At 41.5% G+C, this 27,966-nt stretch overlaps 1 protein-coding gene across 1 annotated transcript in view; it reads left to right on the top strand.

Annotated features, from left to right (window-relative positions):
• Positions 1-22,229: 22,229 nt before the first annotated feature.
• LOC124711773 overlaps positions 22,230-27,966 on the top strand; it is a 76,709-nt gene continuing 70,972 nt past the window's right edge. Inside the window, exon 1 of the mRNA XM_047241988.1 lies at positions 22,230-22,664. Coding sequence (XP_047097944.1) covers positions 22,356-22,664 — 309 coding nt within the window. The 5' untranslated portion in view covers positions 22,230-22,355. The remainder of the gene's footprint in view (positions 22,665-27,966) is intronic.

Here is a 27,966-nt window from a genome sequence, read left to right as displayed (position 1 = left end):
CACTGAGGCCTGGAGCTTTGTTCCGTTTTAACGATTTCAGATGTTCCTCAACACCGCTGACACTAATACTTATTTCATTCATCTTTTCAATGGTACTGTAGGACGGCGGATAGAATTAATTGTTGTATAAAAGTTTGTTTGAATGTTGAAACACTGCATTTCCCGGCCGATGCACCATATGTGGGGCGGCGGGTAGGAAATTATGTTGTTTAAAATGTTCCTATTATTTAGAATGTTATTTATGCTGTCTTTCGCCGTTCTCAACACTGGCTCTCTAATTACAATATTGGCAACCAGAAAGTGATTAGCAAAACGTGAAGCCTGTAATTAGAATTTCTAGTGCCCATTTCATCTGAGAATACACTTATAGTTATAGCTTATAGCTCTGAGGAATTAGGAGATTGTCTGGGATTTCTAATTAAAAACGGTCGTGAAAAAACGTTCCGTATTCTGAAAGTCACAGATGAAAACAAAAGAATCCACACAATCTAACTAACAGAGCAGTTCAGAGTCTAATGCGCTGATGCCACTATAACTGTCCAAATTAAATATTTAAATGAATGCTCGCCATAATTTGATGATAAGGTTCATCAAACGCCACGCTAACTAATGGTAGAATGTTTGTCCCGCGGCGGCACGTGAAAATACGACGATACGCAAACTGAAGATCGATAATTAAAGTCAACCCAGAATTAACACTTCACTCGAAAACGATTTCATGGTTACGCGTATCTCGAGTAACTTAGTACGGCATCCGAGGCTGTTTATAGCAATGATACCGACGCGACGCGACTCCCGACACAGATGGCGTTCTATTCAGCGTCTGGAGAGAACTGTGGCCTTGTTTCCTCTCGCAGCGTTCTTATATATAAAGCCGCGGTGCGGACGGCTAAGGGAACGCCTGATCAAATCGGCTCTCCCGACTAGCCGCTGGGCTAGTAATGCACCACTTTAAGTTACCTAATAAATCATAGCTTCTCTTGCTGATGGCCGATGAAGCTCTTAATTTAAATGTGCATTCAGCACGCAGGGAAGTATTGATAATAAAATTTTGACGTGGCTAAGTTAAATATTTTGGGCGAGAGAATTAATTTAATTACACTGCACGCAGTAGACGAGCTCTGAACTGGCCCTTTGGAGATACGCTATCGCTATAGTTTTGTAGGTATTCAAATGAAACTTCTCACATCTTCATAGTTATAGCAGATCTCCAACCTACTTAAATATAAACATCCTAGCCTTATTTATTAGCCTACTTAATCTGTCCTGCTTCCTTAAGTTTTAAGACAAAAACCAGAAAATCATGAATTTCCACTAAAATCTTAAATTGTGAGATCCAGAAGACTGTTTTTATTAAATAATTATGAAAAATGAATCTAATTATCAATTTTTAATTCTCTAGCTCTTTTCTGTTGCGCCAATGATTTTTACAGAAAAACGTCAAAATTTCGTAAATGGCTAAAGTTATCGAACTGATATTCAACACATGTTGTTTTAATATTACTCCTGACATGCTAGAAATGTTTTAGGTTATTTGCTTGATTTTTAAAGTATTGCCCAACATTTATGACGTCAGAGCTAGTTGCAGCGGGCTGGCTGGCACACAATGGAAAGACTGATGTGAATTTACTACAGCGTGAGTAGGCTGCTTCCCTACATCACCCTCTACTTAAATTTTTTGTTTTTGAATGTTAATGAAGGAAAAAAATTTAATTACAAAAAGGGAAGCAAGAGTACAGCTTAACTCCCTATGAAAAATTAAAATTGAATTGTAAACATATATAAATATTAAAAGAGAACTGATTACCTACTTTAATTATTTAAATTACTCGCATGTTCACTGCCTCTTAAACAATATTATCACTCAAAATTTAAGCAAAATCGATGAAACACTTTGGCATACATATTGCCTTAGACAAACAAACACACAAAAATATGTAAAATTATGAAAATCTTAAATCCGTTAAATACGTTTTTACATACACAAATTCACAGAAAATAACAGTTATTCAAGATACATAAACAGATGATTATATCTTAGCAGTCTTTTCTAAACCTGAAAGAAAATTTCACAAATAATTTTTACACACGCGGTTGTAGTCGCTTTGGCTGGCGTTCTACACTTCCATTCACAAGGGTAGAGGAGGGGAAGTTGCTATGGTGTGCGTCCTTCACATTCACTCTAAATTACATGGGGAAAGGGGAGGGGTCACTGTGAGTTGTGTCCAAGTCACTCCACGTTTTCACGCAGCTACCTGGCTGCCATTATCTGGTTTGTCCTGTAGAACAAACAAAAAGAGTGCCTCAGACTCTGTTCACTTAATATCTAAGGGTGGGTCACAATGAAATGTGGATATATACATTTTATCTTTCAATATGTTACTGGAACAAAGTTAACAGAACTTTTTCAATTTTACTCTCGCGGTTACTTAACCGAATAAAATCGGTAAGCAGATGGCTCAAAACGCCGTTAGTCACGTACTAGAGAAAATTTTTGCTCAAGGCATACAATCATAAATCCTATTTAATTCAATTTATTATTTCTGGGCCGGATCACTGAACCAATGCTCGGTACATTCCTGACAAATCTGTATTTTATTCACTTAGCTGACTCGTCTTTGATTACCTTATTCATATAGATAGTATGAGTATATTTGATTAGTGGTTGTTTTCTCAGCTTCTTTGTACATGAGAGTAACTTTTGGTAATAGTACAATTCTGAGTGTTCAAAACACACTACGTTTAGCTGACTACTAAATCCATTTATTGGTCCTCTGCTGCTGTGTCAGTTCCACATCTGCAATTGTGTACTTACTTCATCGAAGTGTATTTATGCTGAGCTATAAATAATGTTTCACGTCTGCCATTATGTACTTACAGGGTATTTCAAAAATGACCGGTATATTTGAAACGGCAATAAAAACTAAACGAGCAGCGATAGAAATACACCGTTTGTTGCAATATGCTTGGGACAACAGTACATTTTCAGGCGGACAGACTTTCGAAATTACAGTAGTTACAATTTTCAACAACAGATGGCGCTGCAAGTGATGTGAAAGATATAGAAGACAACGCAGTCTGTGGGTGCGCCATTCTGTACGTCGTCTTTCTGCTGTAAGCGTGTGCTGTTCACAACGTGCAAGTGTGCTGTAGACAACATGGTTTATTCCTTAGAACAGAGGATTTTTGTGGTGTTGGAATTCCACCGCCTAGAACACAGTGTTGTTGCAACAAGACGAAGTTTTCAACGGAGGTTTAATGTAACCAAAGGACCGAAAAGCGATACAATAAAGGATCTGTTTGAAAAATTTCAACGGACTGGGAACGTGACGGATGAACGTGCTGGAAAGGTAGGGCGACCGCGTACGGCAACCACAGAGGGCAACTCGCAGCTAGTGCAGCAGGTGATCCATCAGCGGCCTCGGGTTTCCGTTCGCCGTGTTGCAGCTGCGGTCCAAATGACGCCAACGTCCACGTATCGTCTCATGCGCCAGAGTTTACACCTCTATCCACACAAAATTCAAACGTGGCAACCCCTCAGCGCCGCTACCATTGCTGCACGAGAGACATTCGCTAAGGATATAGTGCACAGGATTGATGACGGCGATATGCATGTGGGCAGCATTTGGTTTACCAACGAAGATTATTTATACCTGGACGGCTTCGTCAATAAACAGAACTGGCGCATATGGGGAACCGAAAAGCCCCATGTTGCAGTCCCATCGTCCCTGCATCCTCAAAAAGTACTGGTCTGGGCCGCCATTTCTTCCAAAGGAATCATTGGCCCATTTTTCAGATCCGAAACGATTACTGCATCACGCTATCTGGACATTCTTCGTGAATTTGTGGCGGTACAAACTGCCTTAGACGACACTGCGAACACCTCGTGGTTTATGCAAGATGGTGCCCAGCCACATCGCACGGCCGACGTCTTTAATTTCCTGAATGAATATTTCGATGATCGTGTGATTGCTTTGGGCTATCCGAAACATACAGGAGGCGGCGTGGATTGGCCTCCCTATTCGCCAGACATGAACCCCTGTGACTTCTTTCTGTGAGGACACTTGAAAAACCAGGTGTACCGCCAGAATCCAGAAACAATTGAACAGCTGAAGCAGTACATCTTATCTGCATGTGAAGCCATTCCGCCAGACACGTTGTCAATGGTGTCGGGTAATTTCATTCAGAGACTACGCCATATTTTTGCTACGATACTGAGCTTCCTACGATCAATGAAAGAAGAAGCTGACGAACAGCGTAAGAGGGAGAAGGAAGAAGAGGAGAAACAACGTAAGAAGCAGAAGGAAGAAGCTGACGAACAGCGGAAGAGGGAGAAGGAAGAAGAGGAGAAACAACGTAAGAAGGAGAAGGAAGAAGCTGACGAACAGCGTAAGAAGGACACTGAGGCAATAATTTCGCATATAGGGGAAATTCGTGGGGAATTACTAACAATAAAGAAAGAATGTGGAGAAGTAAAACAAATGACAATGGCTGCACAAAAAGTAGCAGGCCTGGCCAAAACGGCAGCAATAGGGGCAATGAAAGTCGCGGAAGCAACTTCTAAACTCGCAGGGCGCTTGCGACGTACAACACAATCCCACTCAAAATCCTTAGCATTCTTAAAAACTCAAGGTAATATCGCGGTTGCGAACACCACGAAACGAATGGAAGAAGTAGAGAGTCGGATAGCAAAACTAGAGCAAAACGGGCACACGAGCACTGCGCGTTCGGATACCAATGATGGAGTACACAGAATTGTGTCTCCGAGGAAAAGCCCGCCGTGCTCTAGCCCAATGACCGAGTGCGGAACTAACAATGCACACGCAGAAACAGCGAGTAATAGCTCCAATAATTATAGCCCACTTAGGAGAGTGAATTCTGAGTGCCACTTCCAGTGTGATACAGAGGTAGCACATCACAGTTATCAGCAAGATAGAACACGACACTCAGCAGACGTGCAAGTATCGGAAACGAGTGACAACACCAGTACGAGGATCAGACAGGATTTTGATCACAATCACTTCCTCTTGATACTAAAATTCCAGAAGTTCAAAGAAAATGGAGGGTCGATGCATCCGAAGAGCTGGGTGATGCAGTTTACAAATTCATTACCGGCATCATGGCCAACCCAGGCAAAATTAGAATTCATGTGTGGACACATCGAAGGCCAAGCCGCGGAAAAGATGCGGGGTGTGGCAGTGACGTGTCGGACTTATCAGGAATTTGTTGGTGCATTCCTGCGGACTTACTGGTCAAAGGAAACGCAAGACAGGATTAAAGAGGAAATAATATTTTGTCCTGAACTGGAAGTGTCCGGGCATAGGATCGCAACCAAATTTCTTGATGATTTACTCAAGAAGAATCAATTTTTAGATAGTCCATATAGCAACGGAGAAATCATTAAATTTTGCTTTTCCAAATTGCCAGTTAGGTACCAACAGACACTTGTCGGCAAGTGTGGATCTGACATAGAAGCATTCAAGAGTCTATTGCGCGAACTCGAAGTTGTCCTTGATAAACAAGACGCAAAGGACAGGAAGAAGGGGCAAAGTAACAAATACCACGGGCCAGGAAGGGAAGACGACAACAGATCGCATAATCACACTGGTCAGTTAGGAAACCAGGGTTACGGAAGTCAAGGTTACGCTATTCAAGGTTATGGAAACCAAAGACACGGAAACCAGAACGTCAGGGAGCAGGGTCAATCTAGACAAGGAATCTGGGATAGGAGGAATAACGAACGGCAAAGCGACCGTAATTGGAGAGAGCGAAACCAAGGACAACAGTGGAACCAGGAGATTGAAACTAGACCCGCAAATCCTAATGCACGTCAGAGGAGGGGGAGCTTAACAAGGGATTGACGCCAGACTAGTGCGAACACAGGCCGCCGGAATTTCGCACGTAATCTCGGACCTGGCCAACTACGGATGATACATTACGAAGATTTATCAGAAATCCTGCTCGAGGAACATAAAGCAACTCCTCGACAAGATCGGCAGCCTCTTATCACAGTAGCAATAGCTGAAAAGAGTATGAATGCGATAATAGATAGTGGAAGCTACATAACAGCAATATCTGAGGCAGCATACAAGAGGTGCTCTCAGGAGATGGACTGGCCTGTTCTATCGGTTAAGAAAACCAAAATAAAAGGGGCATTAGCGGGTAAATGTACGGAGGTCACCCAACAAACAAGACTGGAATTCTCCTGCCAAGGACACAAAATAGAGTCTAACTTCTGGATCGTGCCAAATCTGGCGATCGACATGATAATAGGAACGGACTTCCTAAATGAACATGAAGCGATAGTTGATCATGGACGAGGTGAAGTGGTTTTGAGGAAAGGGAATCCCGTCCACATTAAGTTCGACGACCAGCTGATCCCAGCTCAACTACCGTCTAACTGTGTACGGATAAACTATGCGTGTCTGAAAGACAGAAAGGAAGAACAGGTCGACGTTGCGGGTAGGGGAGAGGACACGGATGAGAATGAAGTCGGAATAATGGGAGAAATAAAGGAGAAAATTGGAGAAAAAGTGGAAGCAATAAAGAATATAAGGTGCGACCACCGCAAAGAACTTCATAAATTACTAGTAGAACATACGGAGGTCTTCCTTCCCAAGACAGGATCAATAAAGAACTTCCAATATGAATTTCGTGTACGTCCGCACAACCAGTTTCGTGTGCCACCCTATCCAATCCCCTTGGCATATCGACAGAAAGTAGCAGCCGAAATTACGCGAATGCTGAGTGAAGGAATAATAGAACCTACGGCTTCAGCCTATAATAACCCGTTAAGAGTAGTCGAGAAGGCAGATGGTAGTATTCGTTTAGTCTTGGACTCGCGACAAATTAATACCATAATAGAACCCGAAACAGACAGACCGGAACGATTAGAGGAACTCTTACAAAACTTCCATGGAATATCAATCTTCTCATCAGTTGATCTAAAATCGAGTTTCTGGCAGATCGAGCTCCATCCAAATTGCAGACAGTACACAGCCTTTTTAGCATTTGGAAGATGTTACCGGTTTCGTCGTCTCCCATTTGGTTTGAACATTTCGTCTGCCGCATTCATTCGGGGGCTGGACGGCATACTAAGCGATAATTTGAAACGTCATGTCACCAGCTATGTGGACGATTTGCTGATCGCGGAGAAATCTTGGGGAGAGCACAATGCGGTCCTCGGTGAACTCCTTGCGACATTCAAGGAATATGGAGTGACTATCAATATCGAAAAATCGAATTTTGGGACGTCCTCTGTCAAATTTCTAGGACATATCATCACGGGTGAGGGCATTGCGCCAAATCCCGAAAAGATCGAAGCGATTGAAAAGTTTCCCATGCCTACGACAAAGAAGCAGTTAAGGGGGTTCTTGGGGATCATAAATTTTTACAACCGCTTTATACATGTCAAAACTAAGAGCAGTCCTAGGTTGCATCAACTTACAGGAAAGAAGATTCCTTGGGAATGGGATGAGGCGGCCGAATCCGAATGGAAAGCATTAAAATTCGCATTATTACAAGCACCCATCCTATCACACCCTAATTTAGCAGAAGAGCTTTGCATAGTAACGGACAGTTCATACTCAGGCCTGGGTGTCATGGTGTTCCAAGACTATGTACATGAAGGAAACAGGGTGTGGAAGACAATTGCGTTTGGTAGCAGAGTACTAGCCAAAAGTGAGAGGAATTACTTAGTAACCGAGTTAGAGGCGCTGGCTATTGTATGGGCGTTTGAAAAATTCAGATACCTTCTGTTTGGTCGCAAGACGATGGTCTACACAGACCACAAGGCACTCGAGTTCTTGATGACTGCAAAGCTTAATCACAGGCGGCTCATTAGGTGGGCATCATATCTGCAGCAGTACAACTTTTCGATAGAATATATCCCCGGCAGTCAGAACATTATTGCAGACGCCTTATCACGGTCACCGATCGGATTTGAGCACAACATGGAAGAAGATCTGGAGGAAAATCACTACTGCCTTTTCTATATGCAGAAAGTAGCCTTTGAAAATTTTATTACCTGTAGTATGCAGGACATCAAGAAGGAGCAAGACAAGGACCCTGCCCTAGTGTTATTGAAACAGAAATGGATAGACAGAAGACACGCCACCATCAGGCAGTTCTACCTCTTGCGGAAAGGCATATTTTCCACCGAAATTATGCCAGTGACACTGAATGGGGGGTATGCATCCCTGAACACCTAATAAACAAGGTTATATGGCATACTCACCTCAGCTATGGACACTTCGGACCACGCAAGTGCAATCTCAAGCTAAGGACCATGTGTTACTTTCGAAACATGGAGCGTCGAATACGGAGGGTACTGTCGGTGTGTAAAGACTGCAAAAAGGCTAAGCACACCACTGTGAGCATGCGGGCACCATTATACCCAATCGTACCGACCAAATTAAGACAATTAGCAGCAACAGATTTGATGGGACCTTTGCCAAGAACAAGAAGAGGATATACTTACGTATTAGTGTTTGTTGAACTAACGTCCAAATACGTTACCTTTACGCCACTGAAGAGGGCGACAGGACGAACTGTATCACGAGCCCTAATCCGGGATTTCCTACTACAGGTTGGTCATGTGAGTAAAATTATTTCTGATAACGGGCCACAGTTTAAGTCAAAAACATGGAAGGAGACGTTGCGTGGATGTAAAATTGATCCCATTTTTATATCTTCACACCATGCGAGCTCGAATGCTGCAGAACGGGTTATTAAGGAACTCGGAAACTTGTGCCTGTTGTACTGTAACAAACAGCACACGACATGGGACGTTTTCCTTAAAGACTTCCAGGAGGTGATCAATGAGGCACCCCATGGGATAACAAAATTGGCACCCATTGCAGTACTGAAAAACCGGATTCCTAAGGACTTGATAACCGAGGTCGTAAACTTCCCACCAAGGGCGCGAACGCAGCACCAGGCCATAGTGGATTTGGCTCTCAAGAGGATTCGGGCTGCAGCAGAGGTCAGGAATAGACGTGCCGACAGGGGAGCTCGTCTACGACACTTCCAAATTGGACAAAAGGTGCTCGTGAAGTCTTTCCGACTTTCGAACAAACAGAAAATGAAATGCCAAAAATTCTATTCTGTTTACAACGGCCCGTACCGTATAAGGAGAGCAGCTCACCACAATGCTTATGAATTGGAGACGCTGAAAGGAAAGAAGTCCATAGGACTCCACCACATCTCTCACATAAAGGAGTTCGTGGAATAGTAGCAGTGTAAGTGGTGTACATAGTAGAATGGGCAAATACATTAACCTTGCTATAGTAATAGTGTAAGTGGTGTACATAGTAGAATAGGCAAATAAATGAACCTTTCTTCGGGGAACGATAATCGTTGCATTAATAGATTAAGATTGCTAAAGTATTAACACGCTGCGTTGTCTCGCATAAGAATTTACTGCTGCTATCCTTTTTTTCTGTTCGCGACTTCCAATGTCGGTGGAGTAGGAGACACTATCTTTCCATGATGCAATGTTTTAGTCCTTTCCTGTCTGGTGTCCATGTTGAGGGATAATGATGAGTGAGGAGATGTCGCACAAACGGGCGCATACAAGAACGTGCTCTTAGAAGCGTTCTGAGAAGTCGTGATACGCTCCATAGCGGCCACAACCAGTTCGTGAAACGTTCATACCAATGCTTGCAGGCACGCGTCAGTGCACTGCAAGATTGTGGTATATTGCGTGATTTCGAGGATGAATATGGGCAGTATAGTTTTTACAGTGATGCGCCAGCATCGTTGTCTTGCAAGTCAGGGTGAACCTGTGAGCGTTTGACTCCAATGGTGCCCTAGGGCCTAGACGGTAGAAATGCGGGCATAAAGCCTACCATGCCAATGTGCTGGTTGGGTATTTAGCGTGCTGCTTGTGACTGTCACAGATGAATAACCAAGGAATTATACTTGGAAATTCGTGACATACTGTGTAGCTGATGTGTGGTGGGCGACGGAATCCTCAACAGGAACCAGTCCTGGCTTGGTCATATTACATTGCCTCTGGAAAGGTGTGCTTTTATCGCGAATACTGCATAACATAGAAAAAGAAGTTGCAACTATAAATTTATTGTCTTGTATAGCCATGGCTAACCCAGTCTCTGGAGTTTCAGTGAGGCGTAGTGAGAACTCGGAGGCCATATCGTACGGCGCGCACATCACTGTCGTCAATAGCGGCGAGCAGCGAGACATCTCAGCGTGACAGGAATTATGTAAGAGTGTTGTATAAGCTAAAAAAAAATAATAATAATAATAGAGAGAGTACCATATACTAGGATAAATTAAACTTTAGGATTTTACAATAACTAGATCCTTAATATTGTGGCGGTTTTCTACCACAAGTGTTTGGCGCGCGCCTGTTGAGATGCTATTTTTCAGGTCACCAAATCACAGACCCGAGATGGAGGGACGACGGGCGAGCGAAAGTAGCATAGTTGCATGTTCTTTATAGCACAGTAAAACTTAGACCTGCATAACAACATAATTTAATTAAAAGACATAGAATGTAGATCGTTGGCAAATGGTAGTTAATTCTTGAGCATGTCTACTGTCGATCTATATAATTAATAGTAATATTAGTGCGGGCCCACACATTTAGCTGTTCATCCAGTGTAGCGTCACACACCATGTACAGTAGTGAGACCGGTCTCTACACAAATATCAAGATAAATTATTTCCATGTCTAAATTTGATACACCAAGATTTTGTTATAATGATAGCCATAGATTAATAACTATAAAAGTAAAATAAGAGTGTCTGAAATGACAGACCATCAATGTGTCATTATGTAAATTTATTATAACATAGAAGGTCATGGGAAAAAGTTAGGCATAAGATTTTTGTCAGAACTGTGCAGATGACGGGTATCGTGGCAATGCAGAGGCCAGCCAGCGCAAAAACAAGAGGTCTCCGGCTACCTGCAAGAAGGTGAGCGTCCGGTCCTGCAAGCTGACAGTCACCGGGCCGTATACCTGAGGGATTAGGCGGGATCCTCGCCGGGCCACAAGCGAAAGTGAGGCTGGCCGTTGACACTGACACGCGCCCCACACGCGACAGCCTGCTAGCTCTCCGGACGCGGCAGCCGTTTGGAGGGATTCCCTGTGGCAGACCACGTTGTCGTGAGTACACGAAGAAGATCACATATCGTGTCAGAACCTGCACCTCATGTGCCTCAGGACAGAAAGGGACGCTATATACTCACCTGTTTGGGTTTTTACAACTCACTAGCATTGGCCGATCTGCATGCACAAAGCAGTATCGTGCCACACTAACAAATGTATGGTCTCATTTCTAACTTCTCCTCTCTATTAGAGAGCAGTTTTAGCAATCGTCGCTCCTAGTTCGATCCTGTATGGATGACCTCACACACTTGTGGAGTCACTCCACGTGCCATCATCCCTCATCGAACTGCAATATTGGGAAACGTAAAGTACTGTCCAGCGAGAGAAGAGACCTAGACTAGTGATGTATCCCGACAAGTAGACCTCAGAGACAATTAATCGACGTGAGGAGAGCCTATCACTGTGTCTTCCTACCGTACTGCCGTGATCATATGCGTAGGTCTTGGTGCAATCTCAACAGAGTACTGCAGATGCTCCAGCACACCCTATTGCCGTTGCAACAACGTAGCAACAACACCCGACGTTTAGCCCTATGTGATGTCAGTACTGTGGAATTTGTGAAGTGCTTCGAATATTTCTAACAATGTGATTTAGTGCCTCATTCTCAGAACAGTCGTGAACTTTGTGCAATGTGCACGCACAACTTGATGCCCCATGAACCTTGTTTTTTTTCTTAAATTTCTTTCTCTAGTGTTGTTTTTGTAATGTATGTTATACCTTGTATATGTTTGTGTTTTACACTGTAATTCTTATTACAAATTACTGTATTGTTCTCCACACCATGTTTTTTTTTTTGTATTTTGTATTTATTGTTGTGTGTATGCAAACAGTGTGCCTGAAGTCCCCATAAACTGAAGCAGATACCACCACTGTCATTGTGAATGGACCATCAGTTCAGGGAACATTTTGTAAAGGATATTCTTGCTGCAGGGAGACAGAATGAATCGGAGGTTGTAATTAGATTCTGAAAGCTCACAAAGAGATTGTTAACTTAAATAGTATCATGTGTGAGTGAGTTCGGGTTAGTTTAATGATTAAAATTGTTGTAACATCTTGGGCATTTAATTGCGGAGCACTCCAACTCTGATTGTAAAGAATAATTTGCTCCATATTTGGCTCACATGCCCGGGCCATATTTAGAGAGTGAATGTCTGTGTGAATCGGTGTTTGGAAGGGGCTCCCTGGGTATGGATGTGTGATGTGAGTGTTAGTGTTCCATATTAAGAAGGTGAAGTTGGCTACATCATAAATAATCCTCCCTCTATAAGCTGCATTTTTCAGTTGCAGTGATTTTCTTTATAGAGTGCGGCATGTGCAGCCAGTTTGCGAGGTTGTTCTTGGGTGATTGACTCACTACCTTGCTCCTAAGTGAGCCAACCGCTCACCAATTACAATCTAAAATGGCGTAGGGGCTATGAGAGGTGGCATGAGCCCCCTCTCATATTTCTATCTTACGATTTTCCTCTCTAATTGCATGCAGTGAAAAGTCGCTATTCCTTCACACGCGGACTTCCCACGCAGCGTCTCTCGTCACTCGGGTAGTCCGGTGACAGGCGGGCTCTGCTGATCTGGAAAGGGTTAAGCCGACGGGTGTGAGGAAGTCGATTGAATGCTTTGCAGACGCCGACATTGTCAAAAGACACGCCCGGAGGCGTCTGAAGTAGCGGCTGGGCTAGAGGTTCCGTTACTTCGCAGAAACTTAGCGAAAACACGTTCTGGCGGGCTACCAGTAAGGCGTGGGAATGACTTGTGTACCCAGGCAGTTGTGGCGGGAAAATTCCCGCGCTTTCTGCAAAATAGTAACTGTGATTGGCTTGCTCAGGGCATAGCTCTGTGACGTAGCAAAATCAGCGCAGAAATTGGCGCCAAGAATCTCCATTGGTGGACTGGTAGTGGTCCGGCAATAGAGTGGAATTTTCCGCCGGTTTTCGAGTTGCTGATTGGAACATTTGACCACGACCACTGTCGTGGGGGCGGGAATGTTGTGTGTTAGGCCTGTATGGGTGCTCTAGGTAGTCGGCTCTCGCCTTTCGGTCGAGGACGTCGAAGCAACCAGCCATCGCCTCCGGTACGCCAAATCGTGTTCTTGCAGTTAAGAAGACAGATTGGTAATGTATGTCCGCAGCACCGGCAGACAGGGATTTTCCTAGGTGATAATCAGAGCTCAGCAGAGCGCGCCTGTTCATCTTTTTCTAACTTTGTTCTGTCTTGGGTAGCAGCAATTAATGTTGGGTTGGCTATGTGTTTTCTCTTAAGATTTGAGTTGCAAGGTATTGGCTCCACATACCACTTCGTCATAATCCTCACAATCTAGTTTAGGGACAACTTCACATTCACAGCGTTTGTTTGAGTATCCAATTTGAGCCAATTTGATGTATTGTAAATGTTTAATGTGTTTTTGTTTTTTGTTTATTATTTTGTGTTTAGTCTTAATAAATCATATTGTTATTTTGGACAGAACTTTCATTCTGTTAATCGGTAGAGCAACCCTATCATTCCTCACTATGTTAATGAAACCTTCGTTTATTTAACTTATTTATCAAATTAAATTATTGCAGGTGCCAAACTCTCTTCTACTCCACTGGCAGGGTTGATTAGAGTCAGTTCGCGTATTTTTTTTAATCCTTGTGCAACAGCAAAAGTCGGAGTTAGTCTTAATAAATCATATTGTTATTTTGGACAGAACTTTCATTCTGTTAATCTTAGAGCATCATTTACATATGTAGATTCTAGAAGAATTTAGTGTTAAATACACTGCTAGCCCCGGCACCTCGCAAGGTCTATTTGTTGCCATTAGATCGAATATATTTCCATCATGAGTGGGGTTCCTAACTATCTATTCTAAGTAGTTTTCAGAGAAGGCATTTAGTAAAGTTTCAGAGGATGTCTTATCACGCCCATCACTAACACAACTGTAAGTTTCCCAGTTAGTTGTTAGATGATTTATGTCTCCACCGATCATTACAGTATGACTGGGGAACTTACGTAGAAGTGAACTGAGGTTTTCTCTAAAGTTTTCGGGTACATCAGGAGATGAGTATGATGGGCGATAGAAGGATCCAATTATCATTTTATGCACATCCTTGCTGCTGAGTCTTGCCCAAACAGTCTCACATGCACCTTCAGTTTCTACCTCAGTCGATTTGAACTTCTTGTCGTGACATATGCACCACTTCCATATCTCGTTTGCCTTTCCTTTCGATATACACTTAAATTTTTCCCAAAAACCTCACTGCTGTCAATTTCAAGTTTCAACCAGCTTTCTGTACCTGGTATTATGTAAGCTTCACTGATTTTCATGAGCACTTCAAACTCTGGCACTTTGTTGCGAATGCTTCGGCAGTTCATCATTAGAATTTTAATATTCTCACCTGTGGGAGGCATTCCGTCCAATCTTAACTCTGATGCTTCTGGGTTTCCTACAGCTATCGTTATCTGGATTGGATGGAGAGTCGCATAATCAACATATTTCCTGTTTGTCTGAGTTCCTTTACTTTACTCCCGAGTTTATTTATTTCTTTGGTAATCCATTGCCTACTGTGACTTTGCTTTTTCTGACAGGCCATTCTGAGGAACTGTTCATGAAAATAGTGCATTAGTGTGTTTCTAAATGCATCAAACTTCTCATTTGTGCTTTATGTTTGCATTGTTTCTGCTCAGTCTTCTTTTCTCAGTGTTAGTTTAAAAATGTTCACTTCTCTCTTTCCCTGTTTAATTTCCTTTTCTCAGCTCCTATTTCTATAGATACAAAGATACAAATCTTTAACCCATGACGATCTGAGACTGCTTTTTTGCAGAACTCCTGCTTCACATTCACTATTTTCAATATTAGTGCACGACGAGCTACAGGTATGCGCAGACACCATGTACAGCGCACACACTTGTTTCATTTAAGTAACAATGTGGTACGTGAGAGAATTACCGCACAATCAGTTTAACAGCTCATGCATCCATGCTGACAAGAATTAAATACAGAAGGGTGGAAAAGAAAATTGAGGATGTATTAGATTGCGATTAGTTTGGCTTTAGAAAAGGGAAAGGCACGAGAGAGACAGTTCTGACACTGCAGTTGATAGTGGAAGCAGGACTAAAGAAAAATCAAGCACTTTCACATGATTCGTCTATACAATATTACATAGGATTGTTTTTCATACTTATCTGCATTAACTTGCAGTTTTTTAATTTCAGAATAAGCTGGCATTCATCACACCAAATGGAAATTCTGTTTAAGTCTTCTTGTATCGTTCTGCAGTGGCTCAACGACGACGATGCCTTCTCGTACACTACCTCTGTACAGCATCTGACTCAAATCATTCACAGTCGCAGGCACGTTTATTATTATTTTCATATTACGCTGTAATTGTGTTTCTTTTAATTATTGTTTTCGTTTCGATTATTAACCCATATCTCTGTTGTGGCCTCTACATATTACATCATCCTTCATTTTAAACTTTAGTAATAATTTTGCTAGTGTTTTCAAGAATGTTTCAATATTACCACTTGGCGGCCAGTATACTAAAAAATTTTAATTATTCACACGTTAAGCCAATTATTTTAAAAACCCTTTTTGATGCTTGTGGAAGGTAAATACATTTAAGCCGAGTTCACTCACGCAACTAACATCTAATGGCACAATGGAGTGGAACTGCACACGTAGATACCCACTTTTCAGTGGCGTCATTCGAGTGTCGCAACTTTTGTCATTCCACAAAAAGCTCAGCTCGGGTGTAGTTTGTGACACTGCTTGCCTTCCACCACTGCTCCCTTGTGGCTGTTATTACGAAACACGAGTTGGTTATAGTGGAGTAGTCGTACTCCTTTCGAGTTCAGCGTGCTTTCATTTTGTTACTGAAAAAGTCAAAACAGTAGTCGGTACGTATACCTGAGGAGCTTCTGGAACTATAAGAACGACAACGCAATATCACTGTTAACCTTTAACCAACGTGGTGCAGTCTGTTTGATCGCGCTTTCGTCAACAATTGCGATTTAGCCAGTTCCCGGCGGTTCGTTAGCTTTTTTTTTTTTTTTTTTTTTTTTTTTTTTTTTTTTTTTTTTTTTTTTTTTTTTTTTTTTTTTGCAAATTACTTTCCTTACATATTCTCGATATTTTCCATTTCACAGCTTTTGAAATGTGGCGGAACCTAGTAATTCTACAGGTAAAGGATCTGATGCAAGTAGCAGACAACGTGTGAACACTAACACTTCAGACCGAAACTTTTGAGGAAACTGTGAGCAGATGGTTGGGGGGATCAGACGATAGTGACTGTGACGATGATCCTGAAGAAACTGAACCCATTGTGCGTGAGCATGACACTTTGTCAGAACAAAGTGCAACATAAAATTACTCTGATGAAAATGGTGACGAGCAACGGACAAGCAATTACTCGTGGGGATAACATATTAGACCTTCTGGTGACAAACAGACCCGAACTATTTGAAAAAGTTAACGCAGAACAGGGAATCAGCGATCATAAAGCGGTTACGGCATCGATGATTTCAGCCGTAAATAGGAATATTAAAAAGGGTAGGAAGATTTTTCTGTTTAGAAAAAGTGACAAAAAGCAGATTTCAGAGTACCTGTTGGCTCAACACAAAAGTTTTGTCTCAAGTACAGATAGTGTTGAGGATCAGTGGACGAAGTTCAAAACCGTCGTACATTATGCGTTAGATGAGTATGTGCCAAGCAAGATCGTAAGAGATGGGAAAGAGCCACCGTGGTACAACAACCGAGTTAGAAAACTGCTGCGGAAGCAAAGGGAACTTCACAGCAAACATAAACATAGCCAAAGCCTTGCAGACAAACAAAAATTACGCGAAGCGAAATGTAGTGTGAGGAGGGCTATGCGAGAGGCGTTCAATGAATTCGAAAGTAAAGTTCTATGTACTGACTTGGCAGAAAATCCTAAGAAATTTTGGTCTTATGTCAAAGCGGTAGGTGGATCAAAACAAAATGTCCAGACACTCTGTGACCAAAATGATACTGAAACAGAGGATGACAGACTAAAGGCCGAAATACTAAATGTCTTTTTCCAAAGTTGTTTCACAGAGGAAGATTGCACTGTAGTTCCTTCTCTAGATTGTCGCACAGATGACAAAATGGTAGATATCGAAATAGACGACAGAGGGATAGAGAAACAATTAAAATCGCTCAAAAGAGGAAAGGCCTCTGGACCTGATGGGATACCAGTTCAATTTTACACAGAGTACGCGAAGGAACTTGCCCCCCTTCTTGCAGCGGTGTACCGTAGGTCTCTAGAAGAGCGTAGCGTTCCAAAGGATTGGAAAAGGGCACAGGTCATCCCCGTTTTCAAGAAGGGACGTCGAACAGATGTGCAGAACTATAGACCTATATCTCTAACGTCGATCAGTTGCAGAATTTTGGAACACGTATTGTGTTCGAGTATAATGACTTTTCTGGAGACTAGAAATCTACTCTGTAGGAATCAGCATGGGTTTCGAAAAAGACGGTCATGTGAAACCCAGCTCGCGCTATTCGTCCACGAGACTCAGAGGGCCATAGACACGGGTTCACAGGTAGATGCCGTGTTTCTTGACTTCCGCAAGGCGTTCGATACAGTTCCCCACAGTCGTTTAATGAACAAAGTAAGAGCATATGGACTATCAGACCAATTGTGTGATTGGATTGAGGAGTTCCTAGATAACAGGACGCAGCATGTTATTCTCAATGGAGAGAAGTCTTCCGAAGTAAGAGTGATTTCAGGTGTGCCGCAGGGGAGTGTCATAGGACCGTTGCTATTCACAATATACATAAATGACCTGGTGGATGACATCGGAAGTTCACTGAGGCTTTTTGCAGATGATGCTGTGGTGTACCGAGAGGTTGTAACAATGGAAAATTGTATTGAAATGCAGGAGGATCTGCAGCGAATTGACGCATGGTGCAGGGAATGGCAATTGAATCTCAATGTAGACAAGTGTAATGTGCTGCGAATATACAGAAAGATAGATCCTTTATCATTTAGCTACAAAATAGCAGGTCAGCAACTGGAAGCAGTTAATACCATAAATTATCTGGGAGTACGCATTAGGAGTGATTTAAAATGGAATGATCATATAATGTTGATCGTCGGTAAAGCAGATGCCAGACTGAGATTCATTGGAAGAATCCTAAGGAAATGCAATCCGAAAACAAAGGAAGTAGGTTACAGTACGCTTGTTCGCCCACTGCTTGAATACTGCTCAGCAGTGTGGGATCCGTACCAGATAGGGTTGATAGAAGAGATAGAGAAGATCCAACGGAGAGCAGCGCGCTTCGTTACAGGATCATTTAGTAATCGCGAAAGCGTTACGGAGATGATAGATAAACTCCAGTGGAAGACTCTGCAGGAGAGACGCTCAGTAGCTCGGTACGGGCTTTTATTGAAGTTTCGAGAACATACCTTCACCGAAGAGTCAAGCAGTATATTGCTCCCTCCTACGTATATCTCGCGAAGAGACCATGAGGATAAAACCAGAGAGATTAGAGCCCACACAGAGGCATACCGACAGTCCTTCTTTCCACGAACAATACGAGACTGGAATAGAAGGGAGAACCGATAGAGGTACTGAAGGTACCCTCCGCCACACACCGTCAGGTGGCTTGCGGAGTATGGACGTAGATGTAGATGTAGATGTAGATGGCAAGAATCAGTACAAATGGGCCAAAGTATCTCCGGTCGGAGATCTTACAACTCCTCGCCATAACATCATCATGAAATTTCCATCCACTATGTTGACTACAGGAGATCCCAAAGACCCATTTTCATTATGGCATCTCTATTTTGATGACGAAGTTCTCGATCACATCCTACTATGGACAAATGCTAAAACAGATTGCGTAAGGCAGAAGTACTATGACAAAAGCAAAGCTGAACTTCAGAACCTGGCTTTTTTAGGACTTCTGATATATTCTTCTGTCTTTAAATCCAACCACGAAAATTTAATTATATATTCGCAACTGATGGTTCCAGTCGGGAAAGTTTAGAATGAGTCATGTTGTTGAACTGCTTATGGTTTGATGACTTCCGAACTAGAAAAGAGAATTTCAAAGCTGATAAAATGACAGCAACCTCTATTCTCTTTAGAAAAATTGTGGAAAATTCCCAAAAGTATTTCAATATAGGCACATGTGCTACTGTAGACGAGCAACTAGTTTCCTTCCGTGGTAAATGCTCATTTGTGGTCTACATGCCAAAGAAGCCTAGTAAATACGGTTTAAAAATAATGTTCTTGTGTGATGCAACGACCAGTTACTTTTATTAAGGATATATGTACACTGGAAAAGGCTCTGATGCCGATACTTTGCCGGACAGTGATAAGAAACTGACGATACCAACGCAGTCACTGTTGCGATTGTGTAAACCAATCTATGGCAGTAATCACAACATTACTGCTGCCAAGTGGTTCAGCTCAATACAGGCTGTAGAAGAGTTAGAAAAGAGGATCGACTTTTGTTGGAACTCTAAAAAAAGAATAAGAGAGAGATTCCGCAGGCCTTACAGCCAAATAAACATAGGCCAGTTGGTTCGTCTTCGTACGATTTGACGCAAGACACCACTCTGTTGTCGCATCTGTCAAAGACAAACAAAGCAGTTCTTCTTGTGTATCCCATTTATCATAGCCCCGCTGTGGATTTCACTTCCCAGAAACCAGAAATAATATCATACTACAACGCTACTAAAGGAGATGTCGATGAGCTGGACAAAAAGTACTCCATGTACTCCTGCAGTCGAAGAACTCGACGTTGGCCGATGTGTTTATTGTACCGTTTATTGGACATCAGCACAGTAAATGCGTATGTTCTTCAAAAGAGTGGATCAGATGAAGCTCCTGACGACAGAGGTACCTTCCTGAAAGAGCTGGCCCGTAGTCTTGTGCTGAAACATATGCAAAACCGGGCTCAGAACCCACGACTTCCGCAGGAGTTAACGACTAATGACCCACAGGATTTTAGGTCCCATTGCTCCGACAGAAGAAGCAGTGGAAACAGAATTAGGTCCGAAGGTTAGGAAAACGTACAGAATCTGCCCAGCCAGCAAGAAAAGGCAGACTTCGCATGTTTGCTATATCTGCAAGAGACCAATAAGCGTGCAGTGCTGTTCCCAAGTCTGCAAGCACTGTTCTGAAAAATTGTGATTTAGAGGGCTCTGATTTTCCATGAGGTATTTTTTCACATTGAGAACGCTACATTTTTTGTTCCATTAGTTCTTCAAGAAGAAATACAAAATCTATCGAAGCATTAATTTCGTTATTAGCTAATGAAAAACATATAAATGTGTTAGTTTATGAGATCTGAATGCCTGTTTATCAATAAGTATTTTATTTTAATCTTTTGTATTTTCATGTTTATTTAAATTGTATTAAAGACTCTGCTATATGCAGAACAGAGAATTTCAAAGGGATTCAAATTGTTAACATTCTTCTTCTTCAGTAGCTCTACAGCCCTTGGTGAGCCTTGGCTTCTTCAACAATCTTCCTCCACACTTCTCGGTTATTTGCTGCTCTTTTCCACCCCCGGACTCCCATATTGCTGATATCCATTATTACCTCATCGATCCATCTTCTTCTAGGTCTCCCTTTTCGCCTAACTGAATGGATCATACCTTTCATCATTTTCTTTGGCATTCTATCCTCTGCCATTCTCTCCAAGTGTCCTAGCCATCGTATTCGCTGTGATTTAACAAATTTTACTATGTCCCTGCCTTGTATTAACTCCTGTAATTCAGCATTGTAGCGTATTCTCCAGCCTTCTTCCTCCCTTATTGGCCCATAGATTTTGCGTAGTATTTTCCGCTCAACGCTTCTTAGAGCATTTTTATCGTGTTCTGTCAATGTCCATACCTCTGAGCCGTATGTGGTAACTGGGCGGACTAGGGAATTATATATTAGCAATTTAGTTTTTCTTGTAACAAGGCTACTTTTGAAAAGCTGCATATTTGCAAAGTAAGCTCTGTTTCCTGCTTGTATTCTTTCCCTTATAGCCTTTCCAATACTGTTATCATTTGTTATTAGGGCTCCCAAATAGTTAAAAGAGGACACTCCATTGAAGCATTTCCCATTGATGTTTAGGTTTTTAGGGGTTCTTCTGGCCTCAGATTGTGACATTACCATATATTTTGTTTTGTTTACATTTACTATGAGGCCAATTTTTAAGGCTTCTGTTTCCATTGCCCGGTATGTTTCTAGGAGTGTATTGGTATTTCTTCCTACTATAGCAATGTCATCAGCGTATGCACATATCTGGCTAGTTTTCATAAATATGGTGCCTCTTTTGTTGATTTTATTTACTGCACTATGCAGGGCAATGTTGAATAGGACAGTGGAGAGGCTATCCCCTTGCTTCACACCTTTATTAAAGTCAAAGCTCTCACTTGTTCTGCTAAGAACCTTTACTTTTGCTCTTGTCTCTGTCATTGTCATTCTGATTAGTCTTATTAATTTAGCACATATACCAACTTCTTTCAGTACTCTGTATAGTTCTTGCCGAATTATGCTGTCAAAGGCTTGTTTGAAATCGATGAATAAGAAATGCAGATCTATATCATATTCATAGAACTTTTCCATCATTTGCCTTATCACAAATATTTGATCAGTTGTTCCTCTGCCCGGTCGAAAGCCACACTGATATTCCCCTAGTATGCCTTCTGCACACTTCCGTATCCTTTCGTTTAATATACTTGTGAAGATGTTATAAGCTGTACTTAGGAGTGTTACACCTCTATAGTAATTGTTAACATTACACCCACCTATAATCAAGAGGTCAGATTGACCACACCACGGTGTTAGTGTCCCATGTTTGATAGTACGTTGGTTAAAGGTGTTTTAGTCGGAGAGACGACATTGTGTTTATTATTAATCATCCTCCGTGGTATAAATATGTTATAAATTTGTGAGAGTCTTTCCCTTCTGTCTTTCGTTTGTCGTCACTGTCGTGGCTTTCACTAGTACCAACGCTTGCACGACATCACGAAAAACGAACAAGGTAAGCCAGGACTGCCAACATTCTTTGTCGACCAGGGTACTCCGAACGCCCGGCGATGGTCGGCGCACAGATGGAGGCGCCCACCCGCGCACGCGCACTGCATGCGGCGAAGACTGCGACCACGCTGCAGCTGCACTTTCACCGTACGCTGGAGATCAATACGTAACAGCGCGTTTTTATACTCGCTTGGAGGACAGAAGTGAAAGGCTTGACAAGGAGGTGATACAAGCCGCGCTTAGAACATGTCTGCCCAGAAATCGGCACCGAAGCCGCAGAAAAAGACGAAGGAAATGGAGTACGAGGAGAAGCTGAAATTGCTCGACGCAGAACTGATGTCCTTTTATCAGTACTGCAAACAGGCCGGGTTTACACCAGCGGAAATGGATATTATTTGTGCACCGCTGGTCGCATCGCTCAGAAAGCATTTTCTCAAAAAAGTTGCTAAAGTAGTAAGCAGCATAGTGATTGTAGCCGCAGTTCTGTACGGATTCCTACAGATAGAAGTCGTAAACAACCACGCCTCCGCTCTCGGCCGACTCCTACTAATTAAGGTAAGTTTCCATTGTTTTTTGTTGACAAACGAATAGCATTTTAAAAAGAGGCGGGACGGCTATTACAACTTCAAAAATGCTGAAGAGTTTCTTGCGTATACGTTAATGCACTGACCATATGTTAATGTCTTTTTTCTGTAGCTGTATAATATTTAGCCTTTTCCGTCACGTAACGTATCACTGATAATAGATACCCGTCCGTCTTTCATATGAACTAAAAACTATTTTTGTTCAGAAATCTGTGAATAATATTGTAACTTTGTCGTCAAATGCCGTATATATATACATCCATTATTGTGGGAAAGAATGTCAAACTGGATCTGAGATCTGAGTGATGGTGCCACCCCCTGCCCCTCGCTACAATTCCCCCCCCCCGCCCCACCCCCCCCTCCCCGCCCCACCCCCCCTCCCCAAGAAAAAATAGCTTCAGTGGAGCTATTAGTTATATTTTGACAGTCGGTCTCCTGTAACAGGTTGATTAGAAATTTTGCTCGCATTAATACCAGGGGGAATAGGAAGACATAAGGCCCACTTTTCTGAAACATACATTGATATTATCCATGTAATTATTTGTACTACAGTTCCGTAAACGTGTAGACCTGTTTCATATTATAGTCCTCGTATTTAAAGACGCCTGGATATCGGTATTTATTGCTGCCTCGTGTTAGTTCTCTTCTAAGCATTCAATAATACTGACGTTATTTCCTCGCCAGTGCATTAAGTTTTCTGTAAACATGAGACTGCTCTCTCCTCACGCGAACTTTTTGCTCCAGTTCTGGCGAGTATAATACAGCTGTTTGTTTATGGTAGTTAGCGCGCTTGACCTGCAGTTGACACTGACTGGGATCGCTGACAAGAAGTGAAATAATAGATACTTCAGCAAAATGTTTCAAACGTATAGCCTGAAAATGACATGGAGATAACCTACATCCCGTTATTAACAGATATACATTCTACCTATAATCTGGGAAACAGCGAGGATTAATAACAATTAAACTGATAAACTGCGAATTTGCTTTACTGTTGACACAACAGGGCCAAAACTGTTTTATCATTGCTCGTAAGTGCCATTTAGCGCGAAATTTTGTACTCTGGAAACTGTACGACCCCGCAAGGAGACAACTTAGGATGCAGATGACGTGTTGAGATTGTTTGTTTACATTTCGCATGTAAATTCTAGTTGTGAAGGCTGCAGACCCACACGATGTAAAAACGGCCCACGTCTGACCCACACACATTGCTAATGCTAGGTGTGTAAGTCGTTACTTAGACTGGCGCAAGGGCGTACGGTACCGGTACTTAACGATCAGTAGTATACTTCTTCATTGGGATTACTTAATTGACAAAATGGACACACGTCATTAAAACACACTAGTATGAGGACTGTGGCATTCCTTATAGCGCTGATTGAAAAAGAGGTCCTTTTGTGTACATAGTGGGAGGAGGAAAATTCGAAAGGGTTAGCGGCTCGAGTTTCTCAGTTGAATAAACTTTCCATCCCAATAAGGATAATGCGTTTAAGGTATGAGTACAGTACTCGTAAGAAAGAAAACTCAATATTGTTGTTTACAACATATTTAGGCCTATTTAGATTATCTAATAAAGAACTTTCAGAGATGAGGAGCTGACTAATAAACGGCAACGAATACAAACACTTTGCTTCCAGAAACTCTATACTCTGGGGTGACAATAATCAGCATTATAACCTATATACCGTATATTTTGCGTTAGTAATAAACTCAGTTAATAGAAAAGTCCCTGGGTTTCGTGTTAAGTCTGGTCTGGAAACCAAGACAACGAAATTATTGTAGCAATGGCACGCGCGCGCACTTCATGTAAATGTAAAGCACCACCCATAGTGCATAGTAAAGCAGCAATATCTCACAGAGAAGTACAATTTCCTGTCATATTTATTTTATCGCAACAGAAACATGTACACCACATAATATGGGTATCTACCATAGAGATGGTATCTTCAAATGTACAGCTACATAATACACATCAAAATACGTGAAGAAGATTTTGTCTATTATGTATAACTAACACACTTTTTCTGATTTACAGTTTTAGTTATTTGCAATGAAAAATGTTAAATATGGCTCAAACGTAAACCTCGAGCTACAGTCCAAATCAGTGTACTACCAGAATCACTCATTTGTATACATATTTGTTGGCTTCAACTCCCAGCCAGATTGGCATGTTAAAAACTAACCTAGAACTCAAATTGCACTACATATCAGTGTCACCAAGATTTCAAAGGTGATCACTGTCATGCTCAAATCATGTTTATGAAGGTGATGACTGTCACACCAGTTAGGTTTGAAGCATTTAGTGTCGTGCTTGAAGCATTTTGAGAGTGGTGCAGTGGGAATGACATGCATCCAGTATCAATTTTGCTGTCTACCCTGCACGCCTTTGTTATTTATTGAGCATCTATTTTATCATACAATGATATGGGATTTGTCATATTTTGGTACAGAAAAACTGAATAAAAGGATCATATGCAGTAACAGTGTTCAATTTGGAAAAAGAGGGAGGGGGGCTGGGAGGGAGTGATTCTGGTTCTGGTACTGTGACTTTCCGAAAGGGTGTTTCTGAAATTTAGGCTTTTTAGAATGTTATTTTAATGTTTTTGTGAACATTTCAAAAGTGTGAATACTAAAATATGTTGGATCAACTACAGTAACATTTTTATCAAACCACATCTCAGAATGTACAGTTCTGATTTTTTTTTCATCAGAGGTGATGGTACGGGGTACTGGTGCAAACCATAGCAAATAAAGCACTGTGTATCAGTGTCTGTGAAGAAATCATAAGTCAAATATGCAAAACAGCTGCACTGCTGATTGTCTTAAGTTTGTGAACCCTGTAGTTCAAACTGTGTTCATCTTTTTTACATCTGATTCTCATTCTAGAAACGCCATTTGTTGTAGGTGTATGCTTAAGAAAAATGTATGTAAGACAGTGTTACTGTCTCCATCTCAGGCCAACTCTGAAAAAAATGAAATGCTTAATTTACACTTTTTAATGTAGAGGCTGCCTCCAGTTTAGAAACTTTGTAGTGACACTAATCAGTGTTCTCTCTAAATGTGAGAAACTGTTAACCTCCCAATCTGTAACTATGGATTGAAAGTATGGTGACCCACCCCTTTCTTGAATGATCACTCTACAACAGATATACAGTACAGCTGTTATGAGAGAAACTTATCCTGAACACATCCGGGAAAAAAAGACTGACTTGTGTAAATAGTGTAAGAAAATGTAAACTGCTAATTTTGCAGCAGCTTTTATCTGAAGCCAATTAGGAAATTTCACAAAATGTAAGATGTGTTGCAGAGTTGCACATGAACAGGTTTAACTGTTCGTCAGAAAGCCTTAAGATGAGGGAAAGTAGAATTCTGTGTCATATGGACTTTTAATGTATGCACAAGAGTGCAAATATATTACTGTGCTTAATGTATGTTTTATTTATTTATTTACATGTCAAGTTCTGTAGGACCAAATTGAGGAGCAAATCTCCAAGGTCATGGAACATGTCAGTACATGAACTTACAACATAAAAGTAATAACAGATAAAAATAAATGTTCATGAACCTGAAAAAAAAGTCAGTCCATAAGTTTAAGTAAACGCTATCAGCAATACAATAAGAATCAGCTTAATTTTTCAAGGAACTCCCCGACAGAACAGAAGGAGTGACCCATGAGGAAACTCTTCAGTTTCGATTTGAAAGCGCGTGGATTACTGCTAAGATTTTTGAATTCGAGTGGCAGCTTATTGAAAATGGATGCAGCAGTATACTGCACACCTTTTTGCACAAGAGTTAAGGAAGTCCGATCCAAATGGAGGTTTGATTTCTGCCAAGTATTAACCGAATGAAAGCTGCTTATTCTTTGAATAAACTAATATTGGTAACAAGAAACGACAATAAGGAATACACATATTGAGAGGCCAATGTCAAATACCCAGACTCGTGAACAGAGGTTGACAGGAGGTTTGTGAACTCACACCACTTATTGCCTAAACCGCCTGTTTCTGAGCCAAAAATATCCTTCTAGAACGGGAAGAGTTATGTCTTCAGTTATGAAGTTGGAATTAACTTGATAACAGATGGCATATGCCAGTCCTATGCCAAAATCAGGTGAGACATGTGGCATGACTCCATAATGAATTATAATACATGCTATCATAACATTCAAGATGATATGATTGTCTACAATATTATAAACAATTATTGACATTGATAAGGAAAATTGTCAAAACAGGATATAGCATTAGGCAAGGTGATAGTTAAGGAAGTCGGCCATGACCTTATGGCAACTTGGGAAAACAGTGGAAAACCCAGGTCAGGGTGATCAGATGGAGTACAGACCCCCCTCCCCTCCCCCCCCCCCCCCCCCCCCCCCACCACCAACTCCATGTGGATGTGACACTCTGCATTAACACCATCTTAGCCATCTTGCCTGGTACATGATTTGCCAAGAAAGCTACAAGGGGATTTAAACAGGCAAAAGAAATATATTCAGTAAAATATGTAGATACAAAAAGTTGTTTTAGTATACGTCTGAAAAATACATTATATAACACTGCCAAAAAAAAAAAACAAACATGAATACACAAATGCCTGTCAACATTATATCCATCACAGCTAACCTTGCAACAGATCGCTTTTCTGTGAAGACACATTTGATTGCATCTGAAACAGAAAAACAAGAAACCAGTAGCTGGAACATTCTTGTGCAAAAACACATGGCATAGGGGGTACACACATTAACAGATTAAAAAATGCTCAACAATAAATGAGGGCCTAGTGTTTCATTAAGTTAACATTTGTTTACAATGTAGAAATGATTTTAACCTTGCTATAATGGCCATTTTCTTCTCAGCCTCTTTACATATGTACACAACAAATTATAAAGAACATCACTTAAGTGGCTCACATATCTTTGAACAAGAGTTGTTTTTCCTCACTCAGTATGGAGAAGGGACCATAGTTGTGAGTGTTACAGCTATGGTAATCACTACTACTTTGTGGACCTCAAAAATTACCACTAGTTTTCAGCATATGTTTGTATATGTATAGAGAAGGTGCCATAAGTCCACACAACTTTTGAAGTAGGAGCTTGCAGCAACTCTTGTAGAGTCCTTATCTGTAAAGTAAAAATTTCACTTTTATCCCACAGTCCTTCACAAATCCACACTGACTATTGGTGAGACCGATAATTTTTTGGATTCTTTTATCAGTGATACATTCAATGACATTCACTGTGTGTGATAGAAGACATATAGGGTGACAGCTGCTAC

The sequence above is a fragment of the Schistocerca piceifrons genome, chromosome 8 (assembly GCF_021461385.2).
Source record: "Schistocerca piceifrons isolate TAMUIC-IGC-003096 chromosome 8, iqSchPice1.1, whole genome shotgun sequence".
Classification (NCBI taxonomy): Eukaryota; Metazoa; Arthropoda; class Insecta; order Orthoptera; family Acrididae; genus Schistocerca; species Schistocerca piceifrons.
The sequence above is the reverse complement of the archived record's forward strand: the minus strand, read 5'-3'. Positions and strand labels throughout refer to the sequence as shown.